General features: G+C 40.4%; 1 protein-coding gene across 1 annotated transcript in view; it reads right to left on the reverse strand.

The window, feature by feature from the left end:
* Positions 1-24371, reverse strand: part of MYRIP (myosin VIIA and Rab interacting protein) — a 220482-nt gene that overhangs the window by 176058 nt on the left and 20053 nt on the right. The window contains exon 2 of the mRNA XM_082664731.1: positions 3923-4066. Coding sequence (XP_082520857.1) covers positions 3923-4032 — 110 coding nt within the window. The 5' untranslated portion in view covers positions 4033-4066. The remainder of the gene's footprint in view (positions 1-3922; positions 4067-24371) is intronic.

Here is a 24371-nt window from a genome sequence, read left to right on the forward strand (position 1 = left end):
CAAGGAAAGGTTTGACAATTGCAGTGGTTTTGAGTTTGGATTTACCACACGTGGTTTGGGCTTAGGATATTGCTTGGACTTTGTTCTACTACGACACTCCCCCTGGCTCCCTCCCTCCCAGCTCCTCTGGAAACATAAAGGCGCATCCCTGAATCAGAACTTGCCATTTGTTGTTCCCTCCACCTTGCTTGATATTACCCCAAAGAGCACCCCAGCTCCCTCCCTCACCTCCAGCAAGTCTCTGCTCAAGTCTCACCAGAGAAGTCTTCCCCAGCCAGCCCATTCAAAAGAGAGCACCCTGCCCATCCCTGGCCAGTCTCTGTCCCCCTTCCCTGCTTTATTCTTCTTCATGGCTCTCACCACTACCTAATACATATAAATATGTTTGTATTTATTTACTTCCTCTCTTTCTCCTCCCTCTAGGGCAGCACTAGCCAATAGAAATATATGGTGAGACATGTCTAATTTTAAATTTTCTAGTAACCATACGAAAAAAAGTAAAAAGAAACAAAACAGGAAAAATTAATTTTAATGTCTTTTCTTTAAGCTTGTATATTTAAAACATTGGCACTTCAAAATGTAATCAATATAAAAATTATTAATGAGATATCTTACATGTTTTGGTACTAAATTTTTGAGATCTGGTGTGTATGTTACACTTACAGTGCATCTCAGTTCAGACTCACCCCATTACAAGTACACAGAAGCCACACGTGGTTGGTCGCTACAGTATGGGTAGCACAGCTCTAGAATATAAACTCTATGGGGCAAAGACTTATTTTGCTCACTGTTATGAGCAACAGCTAGAACAGTGCCTGGCACGTGGACTTTTTTAAAATTAAAGTACAGTTGATTTACAATGTCATGTTAATTTCTGCTGTACAGCAAAGTGATTCAGTTATACATGTGTATACATTCTTTTTAAAAATATTCTTTTCCATATTTTTTTTAATGTTATTTACTTTTTATTTATTTATTTTTGGCTGCATTAGGTCTTTGTTGCTGCACATGGGCTTTCTCTAGTTGCAGTGAGCAGGGGCTACTCTTCGTTGAGGTGTGTGGGCTTCTCATTGCGGTGGCTTCTCTTGTTGTGGAGCACGGGCTCTAGATGCATGGGTTTCAGTAGTTGTGGCATGTAGGCTCAGTAGTTGTGGCTCGCGGGCTCTAGAGTTCAGGCTCAGTAGTTGTGGCGCATGGGCTTAGTTGCTCTGCAGCATGTGGGATCTTTCCGGACCAGGGCTTGAACCTGTGTCCCCTGCCTTGGCAGCTGGATTCTTAACCACTGTGCACCAGGGAAGCCCCTCCATTATGGTTTATCATAGGATATTGAATATAGTTCTCTGTACTATACAGTATGACCCTGTTGTTCATCCATTCTATATATAAAAGCTTACCTCTGCTAACCCCAACCTCCCACTCCATCACTCCCCCCAGCCCCCTCCCCCCTGGCAACCACAAATCTGTTCTCTATGTCTGTGAGTCTGTTTCTATTTCACAGATAGGTCCATTTGTGTCATATTTTAGATTCCACATGTAAGTGATATCTTATGGTATTTGTCTTTCTCTTTCTGACTTACTTCACTTAGTATGATAATCTCTAGTTGCATCCATGTTGCTGCAAATGGCATTATTTCATTCTTTTTTATGGCTGAGTAGTATTCCATTGTATATATGTACCACACCTTCTTTACCCATTCATCTGTCAATGGACCTTTAGGTTGTTTCCATGTCTTGGCTATTGTGAATAGTGCTGCTACGAACATAAGCATGCATGTATCCTTTTGGATTATAGTTTTGTCTGGATACATGCCCAGGAGTGGGATTGCTGGATCATATGGTAATTGTATTTTTAGTTTTCTGAGGAACCTCCATACTGTTTCCATAGTGGCTGTACCAACTTATATTCCCACCAACAGTGTAGGAGGGTTCACATTTCTCCACACCCTCTCTAGCATTCGTTATTTGTAGACTTTTTAATGATGGCCATTCTGCCCGGTGTGAGGTTCTGATTTGCATTTCTCTAATAATTAGCAATGTTGAGCATCTTTTCATGTGCCTATTGGCCATTTATATTTCTTCTTTGAAGAACTGTCTATTTAGGTCTTCTGCCCATTTTACAAGTGGGTTGTTTGGTTTTTGTTGTTGAGTTGTATGAGCTGTTTGTATATTTTGGAAAGTAAGCCCTTGTCAGTCGCATCATTTGCAAATATTTTCTCCCATTCCATAGGTTGTCTTTTCATTTTGTTTAAGGTTTCCTTTGCCATGCAAGAGCTTGTAAGTTTGAGTAGGTCCCATTTATTTATTTTTGTTTTTATTTCTATTGCCTTGGGAGACTGACCTAAGAAAACATTAGTATGATTTATGTCAGAGAATGTTTTGCCTATGATCTCTTCTAGGAGTTTTATGGTATCGTGTCTTATGTTTAAGTCTTTAAGCCATTTTGAGTTTATTTTTGTGCATGGCAAGAGGGTGTATTCTTACTTCATTGATTTACATGAGGCTGTCCAACTTTCCCAGCACCACTTACTGAAGAGACTGTCTTTTTCCCATTGTATATTCTTGCCTCCTTTGTTGAAGATTAATTGACCTTCAATTAATGTGTGAAGTTTATTCACACATTAATGTGGGTTCACACATTTAAACCCACATAATGTGTGGGTTTATTTCTGGGCTGTCTATTCTGTTCCACTGATCCATATATCTTTTTTGTGGCACATGGTTTTTAAATCAAATAACAATTAACAGATTTCTTGTCTTCCATCTAATAAGCACATATTAAATATATATGATATGGGAAAAAAACATGGTGGAAATAAAGTAAATTACACTAGAGTACTTACAAGTAAGGGAGGTAAATATCCTACAGAAACAGAATGTCTGAGAAACTCCAAGGGCAAAGGAAAACAACCCATGTCAATTTTAAGCAGAGTGGGAAAGGGCATGGTTACAGCTGAAATGGGGCACCACCCTGGAGGACTGGAGGCAGGAGGATCATAGAGAAGGTTACTGCAACGACTGGGATGAAAAGTCATGAAAGCTGGACTGGGATAGGGCTGGGAGAGATGCTGAGGAGGCAGAAACAACAGGGCCTGGCCCTGCCCTGTGTGGGACCCAAGTCAGGGGAGGAATTATAAAGACTGAGATTTTGAGCTCCGTGGCTAAGGAAGGAGACAGTGCCATGACAAACCTGTGGAATCCCAAGGGAAAACAGGTTTATGGAGGAGGGGAGCTCATGATGACTTGCCATCAGGTTCTAACACACAAACCCCAACACATGACCGCATTTCCATCACTCTGACTTCTTCCAAATTTAGGCAGCAACAGTACTTCCAAGAACATCCCACGAGGAAATACCAACTGCAGAGGAGTCACAAGGCCCCCCTCTCTGGGTCTCAGCTTTTCCCTCTATAAAATGAGGAGGGTGATGCTGAGCCAGGTAACCCCATCCCAGCCTGGTGGTCACTTTCCTTGTACCAGGTCTTCAGAGCTTTCCTCCTGCACCATGGTAGCTGAGAGCTCTAACAGAAGATTGTACAGCTATGAATCTAATTCTCCTATTTATATAACACTTTGGTTATTCTTCAGTAGTACCTGCCGACAAGAAAATTAAAGCCAGGAGCAAGCTTGAAACAGCCACCGTCAGCACGAACTCCATCCATTCTAGAGCTAATAATTTACAGGGTGAGCAGCTGAACACAAACTTGACTGCGAGTGTGAACAGTCTCATTTCTGAGCTGACATTGTGATGCCCAGTGTTGAAGCTGGCCAGCCTGACTACCAAGAGAAGGACATTCTTCTTCTGTGTGTTTACATGACATAAAGACTTTGAGTGTAGGGCTGGCAGCAAGGAACACTCAGGAAGCCTGTTTCACTTGTCCACATATGGTTCACTGTACCCAGGTGGGAAATAGAAGCATCTCACCTGAGCCGCTCTTCCTCTTTTTTTCGGAGATTGAAGTCTCGCTGAACCACCTGGAGAACATGCTCTGTTTCATCATCGGTCAGACCAGACAGGTCCAGCTTCCTCCCCATGATTTAACACCAAACACAGACAATGGAACGAGACCTGAGAAATCAAAGGAGAGACCACAAATTGAGGGCAAGATAAAAGTCCTCCATGGATAAAATCAACCAATGTTGTTATTAAACAAAATTAGACACAGTGTTTACATAAGATCGTATCCTGCTCTGCTCTCATACTCAGCAAATATTTACAGACAACTTCAGCAAGACTGTGGAGAAAAAGAGAAGGTAACTGGTCATCAACGGTGTCATTTATCCCAACTCTTAAATTAGAAAAAATAGATAAATTATTCTTTTTGATAGAATGAAGCATACATGAGACCTGGTGTGGATTTCCACAAAACACCAGAAGACAATATCTAAAACTTCTAAAGTTCTATGGTTTCTAAAGTTTCAAATTTTAAATATCACACATAATTGTAAGATAAAATAAATCATACTTTAAAAAAAATCATAGGGGAATTCCCTGGTGGTCCAGTGGTTAAGATTCTGGGCTTTCACTGCTGGGGGCCCGGGTTCAATCCCTGGTCTGGGAACTAAGATCCCACAAACCGCATGGTCAGGCCAAATAAATAAATAAAAATGTAAAAAAAAATCCTATATATACTATATCCCTTGAAGTTTTTATCACATGACTATGAAATATAAACTAGAAATCAGTAAACTCTCCTCTGCAAAAAATATATATATAGTAAAATAATCTTTTTAGACATTTTCTCAGAACTAGAAAAGATGATATTTCAAAGACACACCTCCCAGCAGTGCATACCTAAAAATTATGGGAAACTATTTTTTTTTTTTTTTTTTTTTTTTTTGTGCTACGCGGGCCTCTCACTGTTGTGGCCTCTCCCGTTGTGGAGCACAGACCCGGACGCGCAGGCTCAGCGGCCATGGCTCATGGGCCCAGCCGCTCCGCGGCATGTGGGATCTTCCCGGACCGGGGCACGAACCCGTGTCCCCTGCATTGACAGGCGGACTCTCAACCACTGCGCCACCAGGGAAGCCCCTAGGTAGGTGTATTAATCGGCTAGGGCTGCTGTAACAGAGCACCACAGACTAGGTGGCTTAAATAACATAAATGTATTTTCTCACAGTCTTGATGGCTAGAAGTCTGAGATCAAGATGTCGGCAGAGTTGACTTCTCCTGAAGCCTCTCTCCGTGGCTTATAGATGGCCATCTTCTCCATGTGTCTTCACATGGTCTTCCCTCTGTGCACACCTATGTCTGAATTTTTCCTTCTTATAAGGACACCAATTATATTGGATTAGGGTCCACCCTAACACCTTCATTTCAACTGAACTGCCTCTTTAAATGTCCTATCTTCCAAACACAGTCACAATCTGAGTTACTGGGGTTAGGACTCCAACGTATGGATTTGGCAGGGGACACAACTCAACCTGTAACACTTCACCTTGCTCCCCCAGATATCTTGTCCTTCTTACATGTAAATTACATTCACCCCATCCCAACAGCCACCACAGTCCCAACCTATTGCAGCATCAACTCGAAGTCCAAATTCTCATCTCATTATTATCTAAATTAGGTATAGGTGAGACTTGAGGTATGATTCATCCTGAGGCAAAATTCATTTCCCATTGTGAACCTGTGAAACCAGACAAGTTACCAGTTACCAAAATACAACAGTGAGGCAGGCATGGGATAGGCATTCCATTCTAGCTGGGAGAAATTGGAAAGGAGAAAGAAGTCTTAGGTCTCAAGCAAGTCTGAAAGCAGGGCAAATTCCATTAGAATTTTTTTTATTAAGTTATACTTGACATACAGTACTGTATTAGTTTCAGGTGTACCCCATAGTGATTCGATATTTTTACACATTATGAAATAGTCACCACAATGAGTCCAGTTACCTTCGTCACCATACAAAGTTGTTACAGTATTATTAACCATGTTCTCTATGTGTACTTTTCTCCATGCATAGTCTCTGATTTGTTATTCTTTTAATAATTATTATCCCTGTGTGTACTTTACATCCCCGTGACTAATTTATTTTATAATTGGATGTTTGTACCTCTTCTTCCCTTCACCTATTTCATCTGTTCCCCCGACCCCCTCTTCTCCAGCAACCACCAGTTTGTTCTCTGTATTTATGAGCCTGTTTCTGTTTTGTTTTGTTTGTTTAAGGCTCAAGGATAATCCTCTTGGGCTCCATGCTCTGTCCTCTGAGCCCGCCAGGGTGGCTGTGCCACCTCCTTGGCCCTGGGTGTAGCCACAGCAGCTTGGCCCACCCTTGGTAATTGAGGAGGGACAGCCCCATTCCCCAGGTCATGGTGACAGTGGCACCCCTGCAGACCTCTGATTTGTCTTCAGGATCATTCTTCCCTTGTCCTGAAGGATAATCCATGTTTGTAGGCAAATAGCTCTACTGGCCCATCCTGTAGACTCTCAGAAATCCAGCAGCCTTCCCTCATTTGTCCTGTCTCTGTTTAGTCTAAGCTGGCAGTGTTTCTGTTGATATGAATTCTCAAAAACTTTGTCAGCTTCCCATGCAGTTCACAGGGGCCAAGCCATCAGACAAGAGGTTCTCTACAGATCTGTCCTGAATAACTGCGTCTCTATTCCCGGCTTCTGCTGCAATGGTTGACTCGATCCGTGAGCCACACTCTAATCTCTTTAGCAAATGGTTGTCCAGCCACACCCCTGTTGCTCTCTACAGACAGACTTTCTCACTTTTGCAATATGGATAGACAGAATTTTCCAAATCTGCAAGTTCTGGTTCCTTTAGTGTGACAATTCCTTCTTCAATTTACCTTTCTCGTCTCACATCTTATTATAGCAGCAAGGACAAACCAGTCTTTAATACTTATTTTAGAATTCTTCTCAGCTAAATATCCAAGTTCATCATCACTTACAATTCTACTTTCCACAAGACACTAGAACACAATTCAACCAAATTCTCTGCCGCTTTATAACAAGGAACAGCTTTCCTTCAGTTTCCAATAACATCTTCCTCATTTCCGTCTGAGACCAGTACTTCTAACATTCATTTCTACCAACATTCTGTTCATGATGATATATGTGTTCTCTAACATGAGAGAAGCTTTCTCTGCAGCTCTCCTCTTTTCTTTCTTATTTTATTTTACTTTTTGGCCACACCGCCCCGCATGTGGGATCTTAGTTCCCCCACCAGGGATCGAACCTGTGCCCCCTGCAGTGGAAGTGCAGAGTCTTAACCACTGGACCACCAGGGAAGTCCCTCCACTTTTCTTCCTGAGACCTCACTATAATCACCTTTAACATCCATATTTCTACCAATAGTCTCCTCAAGGCAACCTAGGCTTTTTCTAACATACAGCTCAAAACTCTTCCACCCTCTACCCTTAGCCAGTTCCAAAGTCATTTCCACATTTTTATACAGAATAAGAAACAGAGATGGCAAATACACATATAAAAAGATGCTTAATATCATTGGTAGCTAGAGAATTGCAATGAAAACCATATTTCACACCCACCAAAATCATCTTTATCAAGTGTTGACAGGAGGTGGGACAATTTTGATAGAGTGAGTAAAAATTGGTACAATCTCTTTATAACACAATTAGGCATCATTTTCAAAGTTGAAGATACATGTACCTTATGCATTAGCATTTCTGCCACACCTAGGTATATTCCTCAGATATAATCTTGCAAATATGCACCAACAGATAGGAATCGGGTTGAATCACAGGAAATAAATAGGAGCCTATAAAAATGCTTATTTCACATAGTTCAGCCTAACAGAAGAACATTAGTAACAGTCACATTCAAAATAGCAAAAAATAAAATAAAACAAATAAGTAAAACCTGTAAACCACCCCAAACATCCACAAGCGGGAAGAAGGATAAACAAATATTGTATACTTGTTTCATACCAATGGAATACTCCAGTGCAAGGAAAAAGAACATTCTGAAGGTATATTCCACATAGATGAATCTTAAAAACATGCTGTTGAGATAGAGAAGCCACATATATATGCATGTACAGCATACAAACAGTATGACTCCTTTTATATAAAGTTCAAAAACGCAGAAAGTCAAGAATACATATATTTTTAGGAATAAATGTGATAAAACTATACAGAACAAAATGGGACCTCTGTGGAGGAGAGAAAAGATTTGGCTAGGGATAATCACATTATGGGTGGGGAGAGTGCCTAGAGCACCTGCTGGTCTGAGGGAGTGAATTAGAAATAAGGTCCCACCCCTAGGCTGCTCAGGAAAGGGGAAGCTTCATAGCTGCCATCTTCTAGTCTCCCGATGAGCAGGGAGAAACAGATTAGAGGGCACAGGGAAAATGCAGACCGACTTCTTGCTTTCAAACACCCCGTTAAAGGTGATAATGGCACTTTGGAGTTTCCCAGAAGGTGACATGTCTGCCCCCTTCATTTCACTTCACTGGCTTTTGGTTCCTGAGAATTCCAAATGAGATTCTAAGATGCCCAGTTAGTACAAGACAGAAGTGACAGCTCTGATCATATCAAATCTAAAAAGAATGATCAGGACTCAAGAGGGGTAAATGTTTCTGTAAAGAAATAAATAAAGTAGCTGTAAATGGATAAGACAGAGAATAATGAGAAACCCTTTTTGGGAAATGGTAAAAGCTTCTTCCCTTTTCTACAGGAAACACAATTAGATTCCCTGCACAAGAGAAAGAGCATCGTTAGGGCTGGAAAAGCCTCAATGTCCATGAGTCAAAGGTCACAAAAGTATGACTCTTTCATTGCCCAAAGGGAAGTGATTCCCCAGACACAAAACCAGTTCAGATGCTCTGACTTCCAGACCCGTGCTCCTGCCCCTGGATTTCTCTGGTTTATACTCAACTAAGATGGTAGCAGAGAGAATACATTTTAAAATTTAGTAATGAGAAAATTAATAAACTTCAAGATTTAATTATATCACCATTTCCCTAATGTGTGTTTCTCAGGTCACTGTTCCCACAAGCAATCTGAGAAAGGAGAGCTCTGTGATGAAATAAAGGTGAGAAATGCCTCAAACTGTATTGCCCTCTGAGGGATACACAGTGCATATAAGCTTATCAGAACCTCTAAGAAGTCTGTCACTAAAGAACCAGTCTGATTTTGTTTATCCCTGTAGTTCTCAAATGCATTTGTCTGCAGATACCTCTTTCTTTAATAACAGCTACCTCTTAACATCCAAAGAAATGACTATTGGGGAATTATTGCCATAAGTCCATCCCATGATGACAAATTCCAGTAACTACTCTAATATAATTACTGAATTGATTTAGCTGGGGTTTTTATGCGATTATCATAAGAAGCTACAGAGTTATATGAGCTTTAGAAGAAGCTGATGACTTAAAAAGGAAAGCAAATGGAAACAAATTTAAAGATAGAAAACCAAAATAAAGGTAGAATTGTTTATACTATTCTTGGCTAGAACAACTAGAGGAAGGATACAGATACTTCTGTAGGAAACTAGTAAGCACAACCTTGCAAATGAAAAAAAACAGACATTCCAAGAATATGAAATACATACATAATGGGAGGTTCATAATGAAAGGTCAATGTCTACACAAGCGACATTCTAGAAAGGAACCTAGAACAGATGAGTCAAGGACAAATGCATGCATGGGATCTTTACAAATACACAGTGTGTGTGTGTGTGTGGTGGTGGTGGTGGTGATGATGATGATGATGATGCACCTAATACAAAGAGAGAAGTACAGAGATTAACTTGGACTGTCCAAAGTCCTAAGAGTAATAAAGGGTAAATACTGCTAGGGCTTCCCTCTTTGACCATGGCTAGATCTTGACTAGAACTGAAAAGAAATTTCTTATTCCTACAAAGGAATCGAAATGTTAGGGCTATCCCATTTAAGGCATTTTTTATCAGGGGGTAAAAAAGGAAAAGAACTTGCCTGGGAAGGAAAGAAAAAAAGCACAAATGGTCCGATATGTACTTTCACTGTGACTTTCTTTGGAGCAAGTGGTGCTTGGGCTGTAAGACTCACTGATCTTCACCTTCAAGGGTGTTATTCCTGCTATGAACAGCCCATTCTCCGAGACTCATCCTTTACCTGAACACAGGAATGGCCCAGAGGAGACATGGTCACACCACCAGGGCACAGCTGATTGGACCAGGGGTGTCACCTGACCCATACTGGATGTTAGATTCTATCTCCTGGGAATGATATTAACAGGAGTGAGAAAAAGGAATTGAAGAATACTGAATAAATTATGGTGGATAACTTCCCAAATTTGATGAAAAGTGTTAATCTGCTCATCCAAGAAGCTCAACAAACTCTAGGTAGGATAAATTCAAAGAATGCACATCTTGACACATCATAGTCAAATGGTCAAAAGCCAAAGAAAATACAGAATCTTGAAAGTAAAACAGAAAATGACTCATCACACATGAGGGATCCTCAATAAGGTCAACTGCTGACTTCTTATCAGGAATCTTGGAGGCCAGAAGGTATTGAGATGATATATTCAAAGAACTGAAAGGAAAGGACTTTATCCAAAAATTCTATATCCAGAAAAGTATCCTTCAAAAATGAAGGATAAATTAAGACAATTAAGGCATTCCAGATAAGCAAAAACAGAGAGACTTTATCACTAGCAGACCTGCCTTACAAGAAATACTAAAGGAAGTCTTTGTAGCAAAGACTGACAGAATTAAAGGAAGAAATGGACAATTCAGCAATAATCATTAGAGATTTCGATATCAACCTTCAATAATAGATAGAACAACTAGCAAAACATCAGCAAGGATATAGAAGATTTAAGCCATATTATAAGCTACCTAGATCTAACAGACACCTACAGAACACTCTACATGATGGTACAACATATATTCTTCTCAAGTGTATGTGGAATATTCTCCAGATAGACCATATATTAGGCTGTAAAATAAATCTCAATACATTTAAAGGAGTTGAATAATATAAAATCTGTTCTCTAACTACAATGGAAGAAAATTAGAAATTAATAACAGAAAGAAATCTGGGACATTCACATGTATATGGAAATTAAACAATGTACTCTAAATAACCAAAGGGTCAAGAGAAATAAGAAAATACCTTGAGATAAATAAAAATGAAAACACATGTACTTATGGGATGCAGCTAAACCAGTGCTTGGGGTAAATTTATAGCTATAAACACCTATATTAAAAAGGAAGCATCACAAATCAATTACCTCACCTTCTACCTTAAGAGACTGGAAAAAAAAAAAAAAGCAAACTGAACCCAAGTAAGCAGAAGGAAGGAAATAATAAAGACAAATCAATGGAATAGAAAAACAATAGAGAGAAGTCAACAAAACCCAAAGTTAGTTCTTTGAAAAGATCAATAAAATTGACAAACCTTTGGCAAGGCTGACCAAGAAAAAAACAAAAGATTCAAATTACTAAAATCAGGAATGAAAGAGGGCCATCACTATTGACTTTACAGAAATAAAAAGGATTACAAAGGAATGCTGTGAACAGTTGTATGCCAGAAAATTAGATAACCTAGATGAAATGAAAAAAATCCTAGAAAGACACCTACAAAAACTAACTCAAGACAAAATAGACATCCTGAATATATCTATAACTAGTAAAGATTTTGAATTAGTAATCAAAAACTTCCACAAAGAAAAGCGAAGGGTTAGGTGGCTTCACTGGTGAATTTTATCAAACATTTAAAGAAAAATTAACACCAATCCTTCACAAACTCTTCCCCAAAACATAGAATAGGAGGAAACACTTCTTAACCCATTTTAAGAAGCCAGTATTATCCTGATACCAAAAACACAAGGATATCACAATAAAATAAAACTATAAACCAATATCCCTTATGAATATAGATGAAAAAATCCTCAACAAAATATTAGCAAACAAAATCCAGCAACATACAAAAAAGGATTATGTACACCACAACAAAGTGGGATTTATGCCAGGAATGCAAGGTTGGTTGAACATGTGAAAATCAATGAATATGATATAGCATATTAATAGAATAAAGGACAAAGATCACATAATCTTAATACAGAAAAGCATTTGATAGAATCCAATACTCTTTCTGATATAAATACTCAATAAACTAGGAATAGAAGGGAGCTTTCTTGAATTGATTAAGGCTGTCTACAAAAAACTCACAGCCAATATCATACTCAATGTGAATGAATAGATGCTTTCCCCCCAAATGTCGTGAACACAGCAAGATTGTCACTTTTACCATTTCTATTCAGTATTGTACTGGAGGTTCTAGCCAGGGCAACAGGCAGGAAAAAGAACTAAAAAGCATCTAAATTGGGAAGGAAAAATTGGGATTATCTATATTCAGAGAAAACATTAATCTCATATATAGAAAATTCTAAGGAATACACATACACAAAACCAATTAAAACCAAAAAACTGAGATCAGCAAGGTTGCAAGATGCGAGATCAGTATACACAAATCAATCATATTTCTATACACTATAAATGAACACTTCAAAAAATGAAATTAAGAAAACAGTTCTATTTACAATAGCATCAAAAAATTAAAATACTTATGAGTAATTTTATCACAAGAAGTTTAAGACTTATACACTAAACACAGGAAACACATCCCATGGATTGGAAGACAATGTTAAGATAGCAGAACTTTCAAAATTGATTTACAGATTCAACACAATTCTTATCAAAATCCCAGCTTCTTTTTTTGCAAGAACTGACAAGCTGATCCAAAAATTCATATGGAAATGTAAGGGCCGAGAGAATCCAATACAACCTTGATTGCTAAATGAATGAAAAAATTTAAAAAGTAATTCCTTCTGGCCTATGAATGGCTGTCCCCAGGCATACTCTGCAGACTAAAATTCTACAAGGGACCCTTGCAGAAAAAGGGTCAGATCTGCAGAAAAGCCAGATCAGCTCCAAGCCTAGCTGCACAGGGAACCTATGGCTTCCTATAGTCTGGATGCCATCACCCTGAGACTGCCAGGCATCAGCTCTTATAGCCCCTGTGACCTCCATCTGAACCACTGACCCTCCTGATACCTCATGGAGACTCCAAGCTCATGGTATTTGAGGCAAAACTTCCTTCCCCATTAAACAGAAGTGATACTATGATTTTATTTCTGGCAAATGAGAGCAGCTCTAGAAGTTGAAAATTGGTGGGGAGATCTCATTATCCCCATCCATTTGAGAGTTGATGGCATTTTCTACCTATTAGATCCTGGTGGAAACTTCTTCAGAAGTAAGGATGGTAAAAGTGGGGGAGCTGCTGCCACAGCCTCTGCTGGCAACAGGTATTGGGAGATATTTCAAATGGTATTAGATGGGCACACACACCCCCTGAGCACAGAGTGGAAGGAGTTAGCAGGAGGAGGGGGGTGGAAGGGAAATAAAATTGGAGACTAAACCAGTCGTTCTCAACTGAGCACCATATTGCCTCCCAGGAGATAATCAGCAATATCTGGGGAAATTTTTAGTTGTTTCTAATAGGGGTGTGTTACTGGCATCGAGCGGGTGGAGGCCAGGGGTTGCTACTGAACATCCTATGATGCACAGGACAGCTCCCCGCAACAAAGAATTATCTGGTCCAAAATGTCAATAATGCCAAGGTTGAGAAAACCTGGTCTAAATTGAAAGCTACATAGCCGTCAGCCTCTTACTATGTGCTTCCCAGTAGCCCCAGGTATGCCCAGCAGAGTTCACAAAGGGGCCTTCACTACTGCTACAGTACAGGCCTTCACACTGAAATTAAACCATTGGTTCTCCTGGTTTTCAGGCTTCCGACTCAGACTGTAACTACATCACTGGCTCTCCTGGGTCTCCAGCTGCATATCTTGGGATTTGTGAGCCTACATGGTCATGTGATCCAATTCCTGATAATAAATCTTTTTTATTTTATACATATACACACACACACATATAGAGAGAGACACACATATCCTATTGGTTCTGTTTTTCTGGAAACTCTGGCTAATACAGACACATATACACATTACACATGACTGGCAAATAAATGACCTGGTTTATAAACCTTGATTGCATTTTTCTGGCCTTATCTGCAATGACCAAACTAACAGGTCTGTAGTAGAGCCCAGTGCATTTCTCTGCCATCTTGAATTAGAGCAATGCCTACAATCCCCTGCTTTTGTTTTCTGAGCCTTTGGTCACAGTGGAAGCCCTGCAGTGCCTCTCCTGCCTTTTGTACTTTTTCTCTGTCTGCTTCCCATCCTTTGGGTGTTTTCATGTTGATCCCTTGCACAGAGGACAGCTAATGAACACTCGATAAAAATACACAGCTCTTCAGCCCACTGAGAATTTCCTCTTCAGTTTCAACTGGATAATGATGCTCTTTGCTCCCTCTATATATAAAAGTCTGGTACACTTCTTCTGACTGTAATAAAAGTGTGTCAAGATAAGAGTTGACAGCTGGCTGCATTTGGAACTTGACCACATAAGACTGTGAAAAAATACGCATTAAAACTTCACTAATTCAGACTTCATCAATTCCAAATTTGTGATCAAACATGGTAGGCTAAAATTTACCATTCCATTTGTTCTCAAAACACAGGGATTAAGACAGTGAATAGTAGATGAGAAAAGGAGAATATTTACCTTCCAAAGAGAGCAAATTATTATCAGGTACTTACTTAGAAGTATCAATTTATATGTAAACAGCACAATTACAGTGTAAGCAAATAACAGCTGCAGAGCCTGGGTTTTTAGTATGCAAACCTCAGAGGGTTCCCCTAGTCACGCACATTGGGACTTAATCTTAGGACCCAGGGTGAGTACTGTTTGTTCACACCTTCAAGGCTGGGACAGCTGGCGATAAAGGATAAAGGATAAATCAGGCCCAAAGTGGTAAGGGCTACCTGAGGAATGGGCTGGGAGTCACTGCCCCTGGATCAGGGGAAAGAGGGAGGGCAGGAGCCAGAGATGGAGAGACTTCCGGGTGTCGGTCCTGCCTCGGCCAGGGCCCTTAGGTGGGGCAAGGGTTGGCAGGTATCCAGGCTGAGGGAGGAGCACAGGCAGAAGCTTCCCTTAGCGATGGGCATATCACTCAATATGTCTGCTGCAGGATTGCAGAGGGAGTCTGTGAAGCTCTGTTAAAGAGCTTGGACTTCACCCGAGGGCCCTGGGAGCCACTTTAGGGTCCTAAACAGGCGAGCAACCCGAGATAACAGCGTTTGTGCTTTCCTGGGGTCACACGGGTCGTGGTGGGAAGCTGGGATGGAGGTGAACAGGGACAGAGGCAGTCACCTGGAAGCCACTGCAGTTGTCTAGGTGGGAGCTCGAAGTTGAGAAGAAAGCAGAGAAAATGACTCAAAGCTGCATATTTACTCCTTGATTAAACTCTTGCCTCTTGGAAAATGTTCAGGCAGGTCAAAGTTCACCTCCCAATGGGCAGCTCCTTCCCTCTCCCTCCTCCTTCCCAAGATGGCATTTGGCAGGAGGGGCAGGCTTTACTGCTCTTGGCAATAAAGACCAGTACACACAGAGTCCTTCTAGGCTGGGCTCTGCCATGGGGGCTGGTCTGGTGTCTGGACTATAACTATGTAAAGGGGGAACTGGTCTTCTTTGTCCTTTGTCATGAGTGGCATGCTCAGCTGTTACTTGTGGGTTGGTGACATTTGTTTGTTGATTGATTGATCTGAGAGCAGCCTATCAAAAAGAACTCTTGCCAAATTTCACCAAGTCCTGCCACAGTGCTGTTACTAAGTGTCAACTATTCTGTGCCAAATAAGATCATCCAAAATGCCTACCAAATGTCTAAAACTCAATAAATGACTTTGAAACTCAGAGATATAGTCTATACATGAGTAGAGAGCAAAATGCCCTCAATAAGCTAAAGGAAGACAAAGAAATAGAGATAACATCTTAAAGAAGAGGAAATGAAATGTATAGAAATAGTAAACTCCCAAATGAGGGTACTTTTCAAACGTGTGGTAAAAAGTCAGTTTCTAAACCAGCTCCCACTGTAATTCAAGCCCGGTGTGCCAAGACCAGACATCTGTGCCCTAAGCAGCACCTCCTCCAGGCCCTAGAGTGAGACAGAATCAGCACACTGCCTCTCCAGCAGCAGCCTCAGTCCCAACCACATAGTTTAGCCTGTTGTTTCTCTGATGGGTTGTTCTAGACTGTCTACAGCTGTTGTTTTATTGTTATTGTTATTATTTTAACCATCAGTTAGCCTTTCAGTAAAAACAGAGGCTTGAAGCTTGGCGGGAGTTTTTGCATTTTGGAGACGACACATAGAAACGTACAAGTATGCTGCTGTCAGCCATTTACTATGTAAACTGTAAGCATCCAGTTTTGAGTGGGGCCCAGAGCTAGAGAATATTTACCTTCCAAGGAGAGCAAATTATTATCAGGTACTTACTTAGAAGTATCAATTTATATGTAAGCAGTCCAGGCGGCACTACCCGAGGCTCTATCCCTTGGTTTATGCAGGACCCAACAGATGCAATGATATCAAAGTGTCCACAGCAAAGAGAGATGCCATACAGGACCTCTGGGCAGCTCTAGGAGAAGCACCGCAAAGGCTTTCAAGGGTGTGTTAAAGCAGAACTACACCCTCCTCTACAGGTAACTATTCTCCTTTTGAGAAATAGCTCATGCTTGCTACCAGGCCCTGGTACTGAATGCCTAACTAGGGGACATCAAGTGACCATGTGACCAGCAGAAGCTAGCTCTGAGCTGCTTCTTAGGCTTGGCGTGCACAGTAGGGACCCAATGTCAAGTGGAAATGCTGTATAAGAACTTAGACCCAATCTGTTCCAGAAGGTGTAAGTTGCATGGGCAGGTGACTCAGACTCCCATGTCTCCTATGTCTGCTGCTATGTCTCCTCTCCCTCAATCCACAGCTACGTCCTCATAGAAAGTTCCTGGTGATCAACCAACATAAGAGGAAAAACCTCAGTCTGGATTTGTGGATGATTCTGTAAGAAATCACTGACACCTGCCCGAAGTGGACAGCTGTAGCATTACAGCCCCAGTCAGGGGTGACCCTGAAGGATAGCAGTGAGGGGTCACCCTGCTGGTGGGCAGGATTTCAAGCTGTATACTGATCTTCCACATCGTCTGGACCGAGAGATGTCTGGAAGAATGGAACAGACATCAATTCGTGGACAGTAGCCAACAGAACGGCAGATGGGAAAAGAACAGGTTTGGGAGATCAATGACAAGGAAGTTTGAGGAAGAGGTGTGTGCAGATCTCTCAGAGAAGCAGAGTGTGATGATATTTGAATATCTATGCGGAAGTTCTCAACAATCCGGTGGACAAGAGGACACCCGAGGAGGTGAGGCAGCCTCTTCCCCAGTGCTTATTCAGTGAGCCCTTGTACAAAATTGACATGGCAGGAGGGTCCAACAACGTGGCTACACATGGGTCCAATCTCACAGACTTCCTCTTTGCAGGCCTAATCTGCCTGTCATCACTGCTGAGGACCCATCTTCCCAACACCAGAGACGAGTGCTGAGCTGTGGATGGGGGGAAGCCAGCCAGTCACCTGGTGGCAGAGTGATTGCACTAGATCTTCTGTCATAGAGGGGTTAGTGAGTCCTTCCTGGAATACATATGTATAAATTTTCCATCTATGCCTGCACCTTTATCCATCACTTACAGAATACTCGATTCACTGTCATGGCTCCCCGCAGCATGTTGTGGCTGACCAAGAAACTCATTTACAGCAAACAAAGTTTGGCCATGGACTCACGTCCATGGAATTCACTTATCTCACCGATGTACCACATCACCTGGTGGGATGACCTACTGATGACTTCTGATCCAGCAGTTTTCTACCTCTGGACCAGATGATCTTCAAAACACCTCTGTGACCTGATCTTTTTGAATGCTGTGGTGTCTGCAATGACCCAAGGCCTGAGTGCAATAAATAGGTTTCTTTCTTTCTTTTTTTGAAGCTTCAATATAGTAAAAGTTGAAATAAATGTTGGAACTGGACTGCAGTGTACATTTTTCAAAAGGAAAATAGTTTCAAATGGAAAGGCTTACAGTAAAATATTGTGCTCAGCTAAGCCTTTCAGACTGCGGTTATACTCAAACATATGTAAGCAATAATATTAAAAAAGAGATTTGATCCTAGATAATGTCCTATTGGATAGAGAAAAAAGAGGAGAGCAAGGTTGCTCTAGGCAATAAAAAAGGAAACAGAAATCTACAGTTCAGTACCATGGCAGGAGGGAAATTGTTTAATGATCTTCAACATTAGCCTGCTCCTTGGCGGGTTTCACCAACCCAGCTATACTTCAGTAATACGTCTTCACATCGGCAGGAGGTTCAGAGACATATACTTTAATTAAAGTTAGCTACTTCAAAGATAATTAAAGGTGTGCTATAGAAATCTCTAGACAAGATTATAGAACTCTGAAGCAGAAGCTAACCAAAAAGCTGCAGCTTTATTTTATTTTGTTTTTTTTATTAGCTTGTTCTTTTTTTTGTGGAGGGGGGCTGTGTTGGGTCTTTGTTGCTGCATGCACTTTCTCTAGCTGCGGCGAGCGGGGGCTGCTCTTCGTTGTGGGGCACGGGCTTCTCATTGCAGTGGCTTCTCTTGTTGCAGAGCATGGGCTCTAGGCGTGCAGGCTTCAGTACTTGCAGCACGTGGGCTCGGTAGTTGCAGCACGCGGGCCCTAGAGCGTGCGGGCTTCAGTAGTTGTGACGCACAGGCTCTAGAGTGCAGGCTCAGTAGTTGTGGCACATGAGCTTAATTGCTCCGCAGCATGTGGAATCTTCCCGGACCAGGGATTGAACCCGTATCCCCCGCATTGGCAGGTAGATTCTTAACCACTGCGCCACCAGGGAAGTCCCTTAAGCTTTATTTTAAATAAAGTGGTTCAGCACTTGAGAAGGACTACAGAAGGCAGGGAACGTAGTTTAGCACTGAGTAGTAATGACAATGGATATTTAATTCAAATTGGATAGAAATGGAAAACAAATTGTCTTCATTTTTAAAAATTTTAACGAAGTATAGTTGATTTACAATGTTGTATTAATTTCTGCTGTACAGCAAAGTGACTCAGTTATACACATATATATATACATATTCTTTTTCATATTCTTTTCCATTGTGGTTTATCAGAAGATACTGTATATAGTTCCCTGTGCTATATAGTAGGACACTGTTGTTTATCCATCCTATATATTACAGTTTGCATCTGCTAATCCCAAACTCCCAATCCATCTGTCCCCCAGCCCCTTCTCCCCTTTGGCAACCACAAGTCTGTTCTCTATATCTGTGAGTTTGTTTCTGTTTCATAGATAAGTTCATTTGTGTTATATATTATTTTATTATTATTTTTAAACATAACTTTTTTAAACACCTTTATTTGAGTATAATTGCTTTACAATGGTGTGTTAGTTTCTGCTGTATAACAAAGTGAATCAGCTATATGTGTACATATATCCCCATATCTCCTCCCTCTTGCGTCTCCCTCCCACCCTCCCTATCCCACCCCTCTAGGTGGTCACAAAGCACCGAGCTGATCTCCCTGTGCTATGCGGATACTTCCCACTAGCTATCTGTTTTACATCTGGTAGTGTATATATGTCCGTGCTACTCTCTCACTTTGTCCCAGCTTACCCTTCCCCCTCCCCATGTCCTCTAGTCCATTCTCTACGTCTGCGTGTTTATTTCTGTCCTGCCCCTAGGTCCTTCAGAACCTTTTTTTTTTTTTGGATTCCATATATATGTGTTAGCATACAGTATTTGTTTTTCTCTTTCTGACTTACTTCACTCTGTATGACAGACTCTAGGTCCATCCACCTCACTACAAATAACTCAATTTCGTTCCTTTTTATGGCTGAGTAATATTCCATTGTATATATGTGCCATATCTTCTTTATCCATTCATCTGTCGATGGACACTTAGGTTGTTCCCATGTCCTGGTAAATGGAGCTGTAAATGTATTGTATTTGTGTTGTATTTTAGATTCCACATATAAATGATATCATATGGTAATTGTCTTTCTCTTTCTGACTTGCTTCACTTTGTATGATCATCTCTAGGTCCATCCATGATGCTGCAAATGGCATTATTTTATTCTTTTTATGGCTGAGTAATATTTCATTGTGTATATATAAATACCACATCTTCTTTATCCATTCATCTGTCGATGAACATTTAGGTTGTTTCCATGTCTTGGGTATTGTAAATAGTGCTGCTACGAACATGCAATGCATGTATCTTTCCGAATTATAGTTTTGTCTGGATATATGCCCAGGAGTGGGATTGCTGGGTCATATGGTAATTCTATTTTTAGTTTTTTGAGGAACCTCCATACTGTTCTCCACAGTGGCTGCACCAATTTACATTCCCACCAACAGTGTAAGAAGTTTCCCTTTTCTCCACACCCTCTCCAGCCAAATTGTCGTTTTCCTCAAAATCCAAAGGTAACACACTAAAAGCATAACGTAAATATTCCGTAATGTGGCCAATGGAATTTGCTATAGTTTCTGCCCACTGATTCTAAAGTCAGCAAACACTGCTTGGTGCCCACTTGGACCCAGTGATGTGCCAGACAGAGGAGAACCCAGAAAGAAAGCACATGGCCCTGCTCTGAATTTCCACAGACATGGGTGGGAGATGATCTGCTAACAATGTGCACCCCAACCTGGTCTGGCCGGGACCCCTTTCCTGAGCCATCTCTTTGCTATCACTTGCTTCTGGACTCTCAATTCTGCAAAACAGTTATTGAAGGGGAACAATCCAGGCCAGGAGCTCATCAGAAGGAACCTCTAACAGCTCTCTGCCCACCTCATTCTTTTGAGTTTTTCCTTTACAGTTTCTGTGTAGTTTTCAATACCCCCAAGTTCCCATTTATGAAAATTTGAACGATATGATAATATCATAAAAGAAGATTAATCACCTGACAGCATCAAAAAAATACAACGAGTGCCAACCCATTGGTTCATTTAAGTCTCATTTCCCCCACTTTTTGTAGGGAACGTTGTTATTTTTGTCCTATTATACACAGAAGTATGCATCTTTTTTCACTAAACTCTTTATCTCCAGCATTGTTTTCATGTTGGTGCAATCACTTTCAAGCATCACTCCTAATGGCTACATGATATTGTATCAAGTGGATATATAATACTTACTGACCTGCTCCTAGTGTTGTACCTCTGGGTTGATTCCAATTGTGGACTATTTCATAGAAAATTATGATAAACATCTTTGTGCATAAGGGTTTTCCACGTTAAGAATTTTTTCCCCTTAGGCTAGATTCCCAGAAATAAAATGACTACGTTTAAGGTTAAGAATATTAAGCCCCCTGAGACACATTTTCAGACATCTAGTTGAAGAACAACATCTAAATAGTGAAGCCACCTGAATGGCACAGATGCCGTCAGGCCTACTGCTGAGTCATCTTATTTGTGCAGGCTCACTGGGGGCACCTCTTTACTCTAAAATTAGGTCTTTGCCTCTACACTGAACCCCAAACAATTTTTTTTTGTTATCTGAATAATTATTTTCTTAACATCTTTAGTGGAGTATAATTGCTTTAAAATGCTGTGTTAGTTTCTGCTGTAAAGCAATCAGCTATATATATACATATATCCCCATATCCCCTCCCTCTTGCATCTCCCTCCCACTCTCCCTATCTTACCCCTGTAGGTGGTCACAAAGCACCAAGCTGATATCCCTGTGTGACGCAGCTGCTTCCCACTAGCTAGCTATTTTATATTTGGTAGTGTATATATGTCAATGCTACTCTCTCACTTTGTCACAGCTTACCCTTCCCCATCCCCATGTCCTCAAGTCCATTCTCTACATCTGCGTCTTTATTCCTGTCCTGCCCCTAGGTTCGTCAGAACCATTGTTTTTGTTTTTCTAGATTCCATATATATGTGTTAGCATACGGTATTTGTTTTTCTCTTTCTGACTTACTTCACTCTGTATGATAGACTCTAGGTCCATCCACCTCACTACAAATAACTCAATTTCATTTCTTCGTATGGCTGAGTAACTCCATTGTATATATGTGCCACATCTTCTTTATTCATTCATCTGTCAGTGGACACTTAGGTTGCTTCCATGTCCTGGCTACTGTAAATAGTGCTGCAATGAACATTGTGGTACATGACTTTTCTGAATTATGATTTTCTCAGAGTATATGCCCAGTAGTGGGATTGCTGGGCCATATGGTAGTTCTATTTTTAGTTTTTTTAAGGAAGCTCCATACTGTTCTCCATACTGGCTGTATCAATTTACATTCCCACCAACAGTGCAAGAGGGTTCCCTTTTCTCCACACACTCTCCAGCATTTATCGTTTGTAGATTTTTTGATGATGGCCATTCTGACTGGTGTGAGGTGATACCTCACTATAGTTTTGATTTGTATTTCTCTAATGATTAGTGATCTTAAGCATCCTTTCATGTGTTTGTTGGCAGTCTGTATATCTTCTTTGGAGAAATGGCTATTTAGGTCTTCTGCCCATTTTTGGATTGGATTTTTTTTTTTTTAATATATACTGATCTCCATGAGTCTCGTATATTTTGGAGATTAATCCTTTGTCAGTTGCTTCGTTTGCAAATATTTTTTCCCATTCTGAGAGTTGACTTTTGGTCTTGTTTATGGTTTCCTTTGCTGTGCAAAAGCTTTGAAGTTTCATTAGGTCTCATTTGTTTATTTTTGTTTTTATTTCCATTTCTCTAGGAGGTGGGTCAAAAAGGATCTTGCTGTGATTTATGTCATAGAGTGTTCTCCCTGTGTTTTCCTCTAAGAGTTTTATAGTGTCTGGCCTTACATTTAGGTCTTTAACCATTTTGAGTTTAGTTTTGTATACGGTGTTAGGGAGTATTCTAATTTCATTCTTTTATGTGTAGCTGTCCTGTTTTCCCAGCACCACTTATTGAAGAGGCTGTCTTTTCTCCATTTTACATTGTTGCCTCCTTTATCACTGATAAGGTGACCATATGAACGTGGGTTTACCTCTAGGCTTTCTATCCTGTTCCATTGATCTATATTTCTGTTTTTGTGCCAGTACCATACCGTCTTGATTACCATAGCTTTGTAGTATAGTCTGAAGTCAGGGAGCCTGATTCCTCCAGCTCCGTTTTTCTTTCTCAAGATTGCTTTGGCTATTCAAGGTCTTTTGTGTTTCCATAAAAATTGTGAAATTTTTTGTTCTAGTTCTGTGAAAAATACCAGTGGTAGTTTGATAGGGATTGTACTGAATCTGTAGATTGCTTTGGGTAGTAGAGTCATTTACACAATGTTGATTCTTCCAATCCAAGAACATGGTATATCTCTCCATCTCTCTGTATCGTCATTAATGTCTTTCATCAGTGTCTTACAGTCTTCTGCATACAGGTCTTTTGTCTCCTTAGGTAGGTTTATTCCTAGGTATTTTATTCTTTTTGTTGCAATGGTAAATGGGAGTGTTTCCTTAATTTCTCTTTCAGATTTTTCGTCATTAGTATAAAGGAATGCCAGAGATTTCTGTGCATTAATTTGGTATCCTGCTACTTTACCAAATTCATTTTTAGCTCTAGTAGTTTTCTGGTAGCATCTTTAGGATTCTCTATGTATAGTATCATGTCATCTGCAAACAGTAACAGTTATATTTCTTCTTTACCTATTTGGATTCCTTTTATTTCTTTTTCTTCTCTGACTGCTGTGGCTAAAACTATGTTGAATAATAGTGGTGAGAGAGGGCAACCTTGTCTTGTTCCTGATCTTAGAGGAAATGGTTGCAGTTTTTCACCATTAAGAATGATGTTTGCTGTGGGTTTGTCATATATGGCCTTTATTATGTTGAGGTGGGTTCCCTCTATGCTTATTTTCTGGAGAGTTTTATCATAAATGGGTGTTGAATTTTGTCAAAAGCTTTCTCTGCATCTGTTGAGATTATCTTATGGTTTTTATCCTTCACTTTGTTAATGTGGTGTATCACATTGATTGATGTGCGTATATTGATGAATCCTTGCATTCCTAGGATAAACCCCACTTGATCATGGTGTATGATCCTTTTAATGTGCTGTTGGATTCTGTTTGCTAGTATTTTGTTGAGGATTTTTGCATGTATATTCATCAGTGATATTGGCCTATATTTTTCTTTTTTTTGTAGAATCTCTGTCTGGTTTTGGTATCAGGGTGATGGTGGCCTCGTAGAATGAGTTTGAGAATGTTCCTCCCTCTGCTACGTTTTGGAAGAGTTTGAGAAGGATAGGTGTTATCTCTTCTCTAAATGTTTGATAGAATTTGCCTGTGAACCCATCTGATCCTGGGCTTTTGTTTGTTGGAAGAGTTTTACTCACAGTTTCAATTTCAGTGATTGTGATTGGTCTGTTTATATTTTGTATTTCTTCCTGGTTCAGTCTTGGAAGGTTGTGCTTTTCTAAGAATTTGTCCATTTCTTCCAGGTTGTCCCTTTTATTGGCATATAGTTTC

The sequence above is a fragment of the Grampus griseus genome (assembly GCF_964374135.1).
Source record: "Grampus griseus genome assembly, chromosome: 10".
Lineage (NCBI taxonomy): Eukaryota > Metazoa > Chordata > Mammalia > Artiodactyla > Delphinidae > Grampus > Grampus griseus.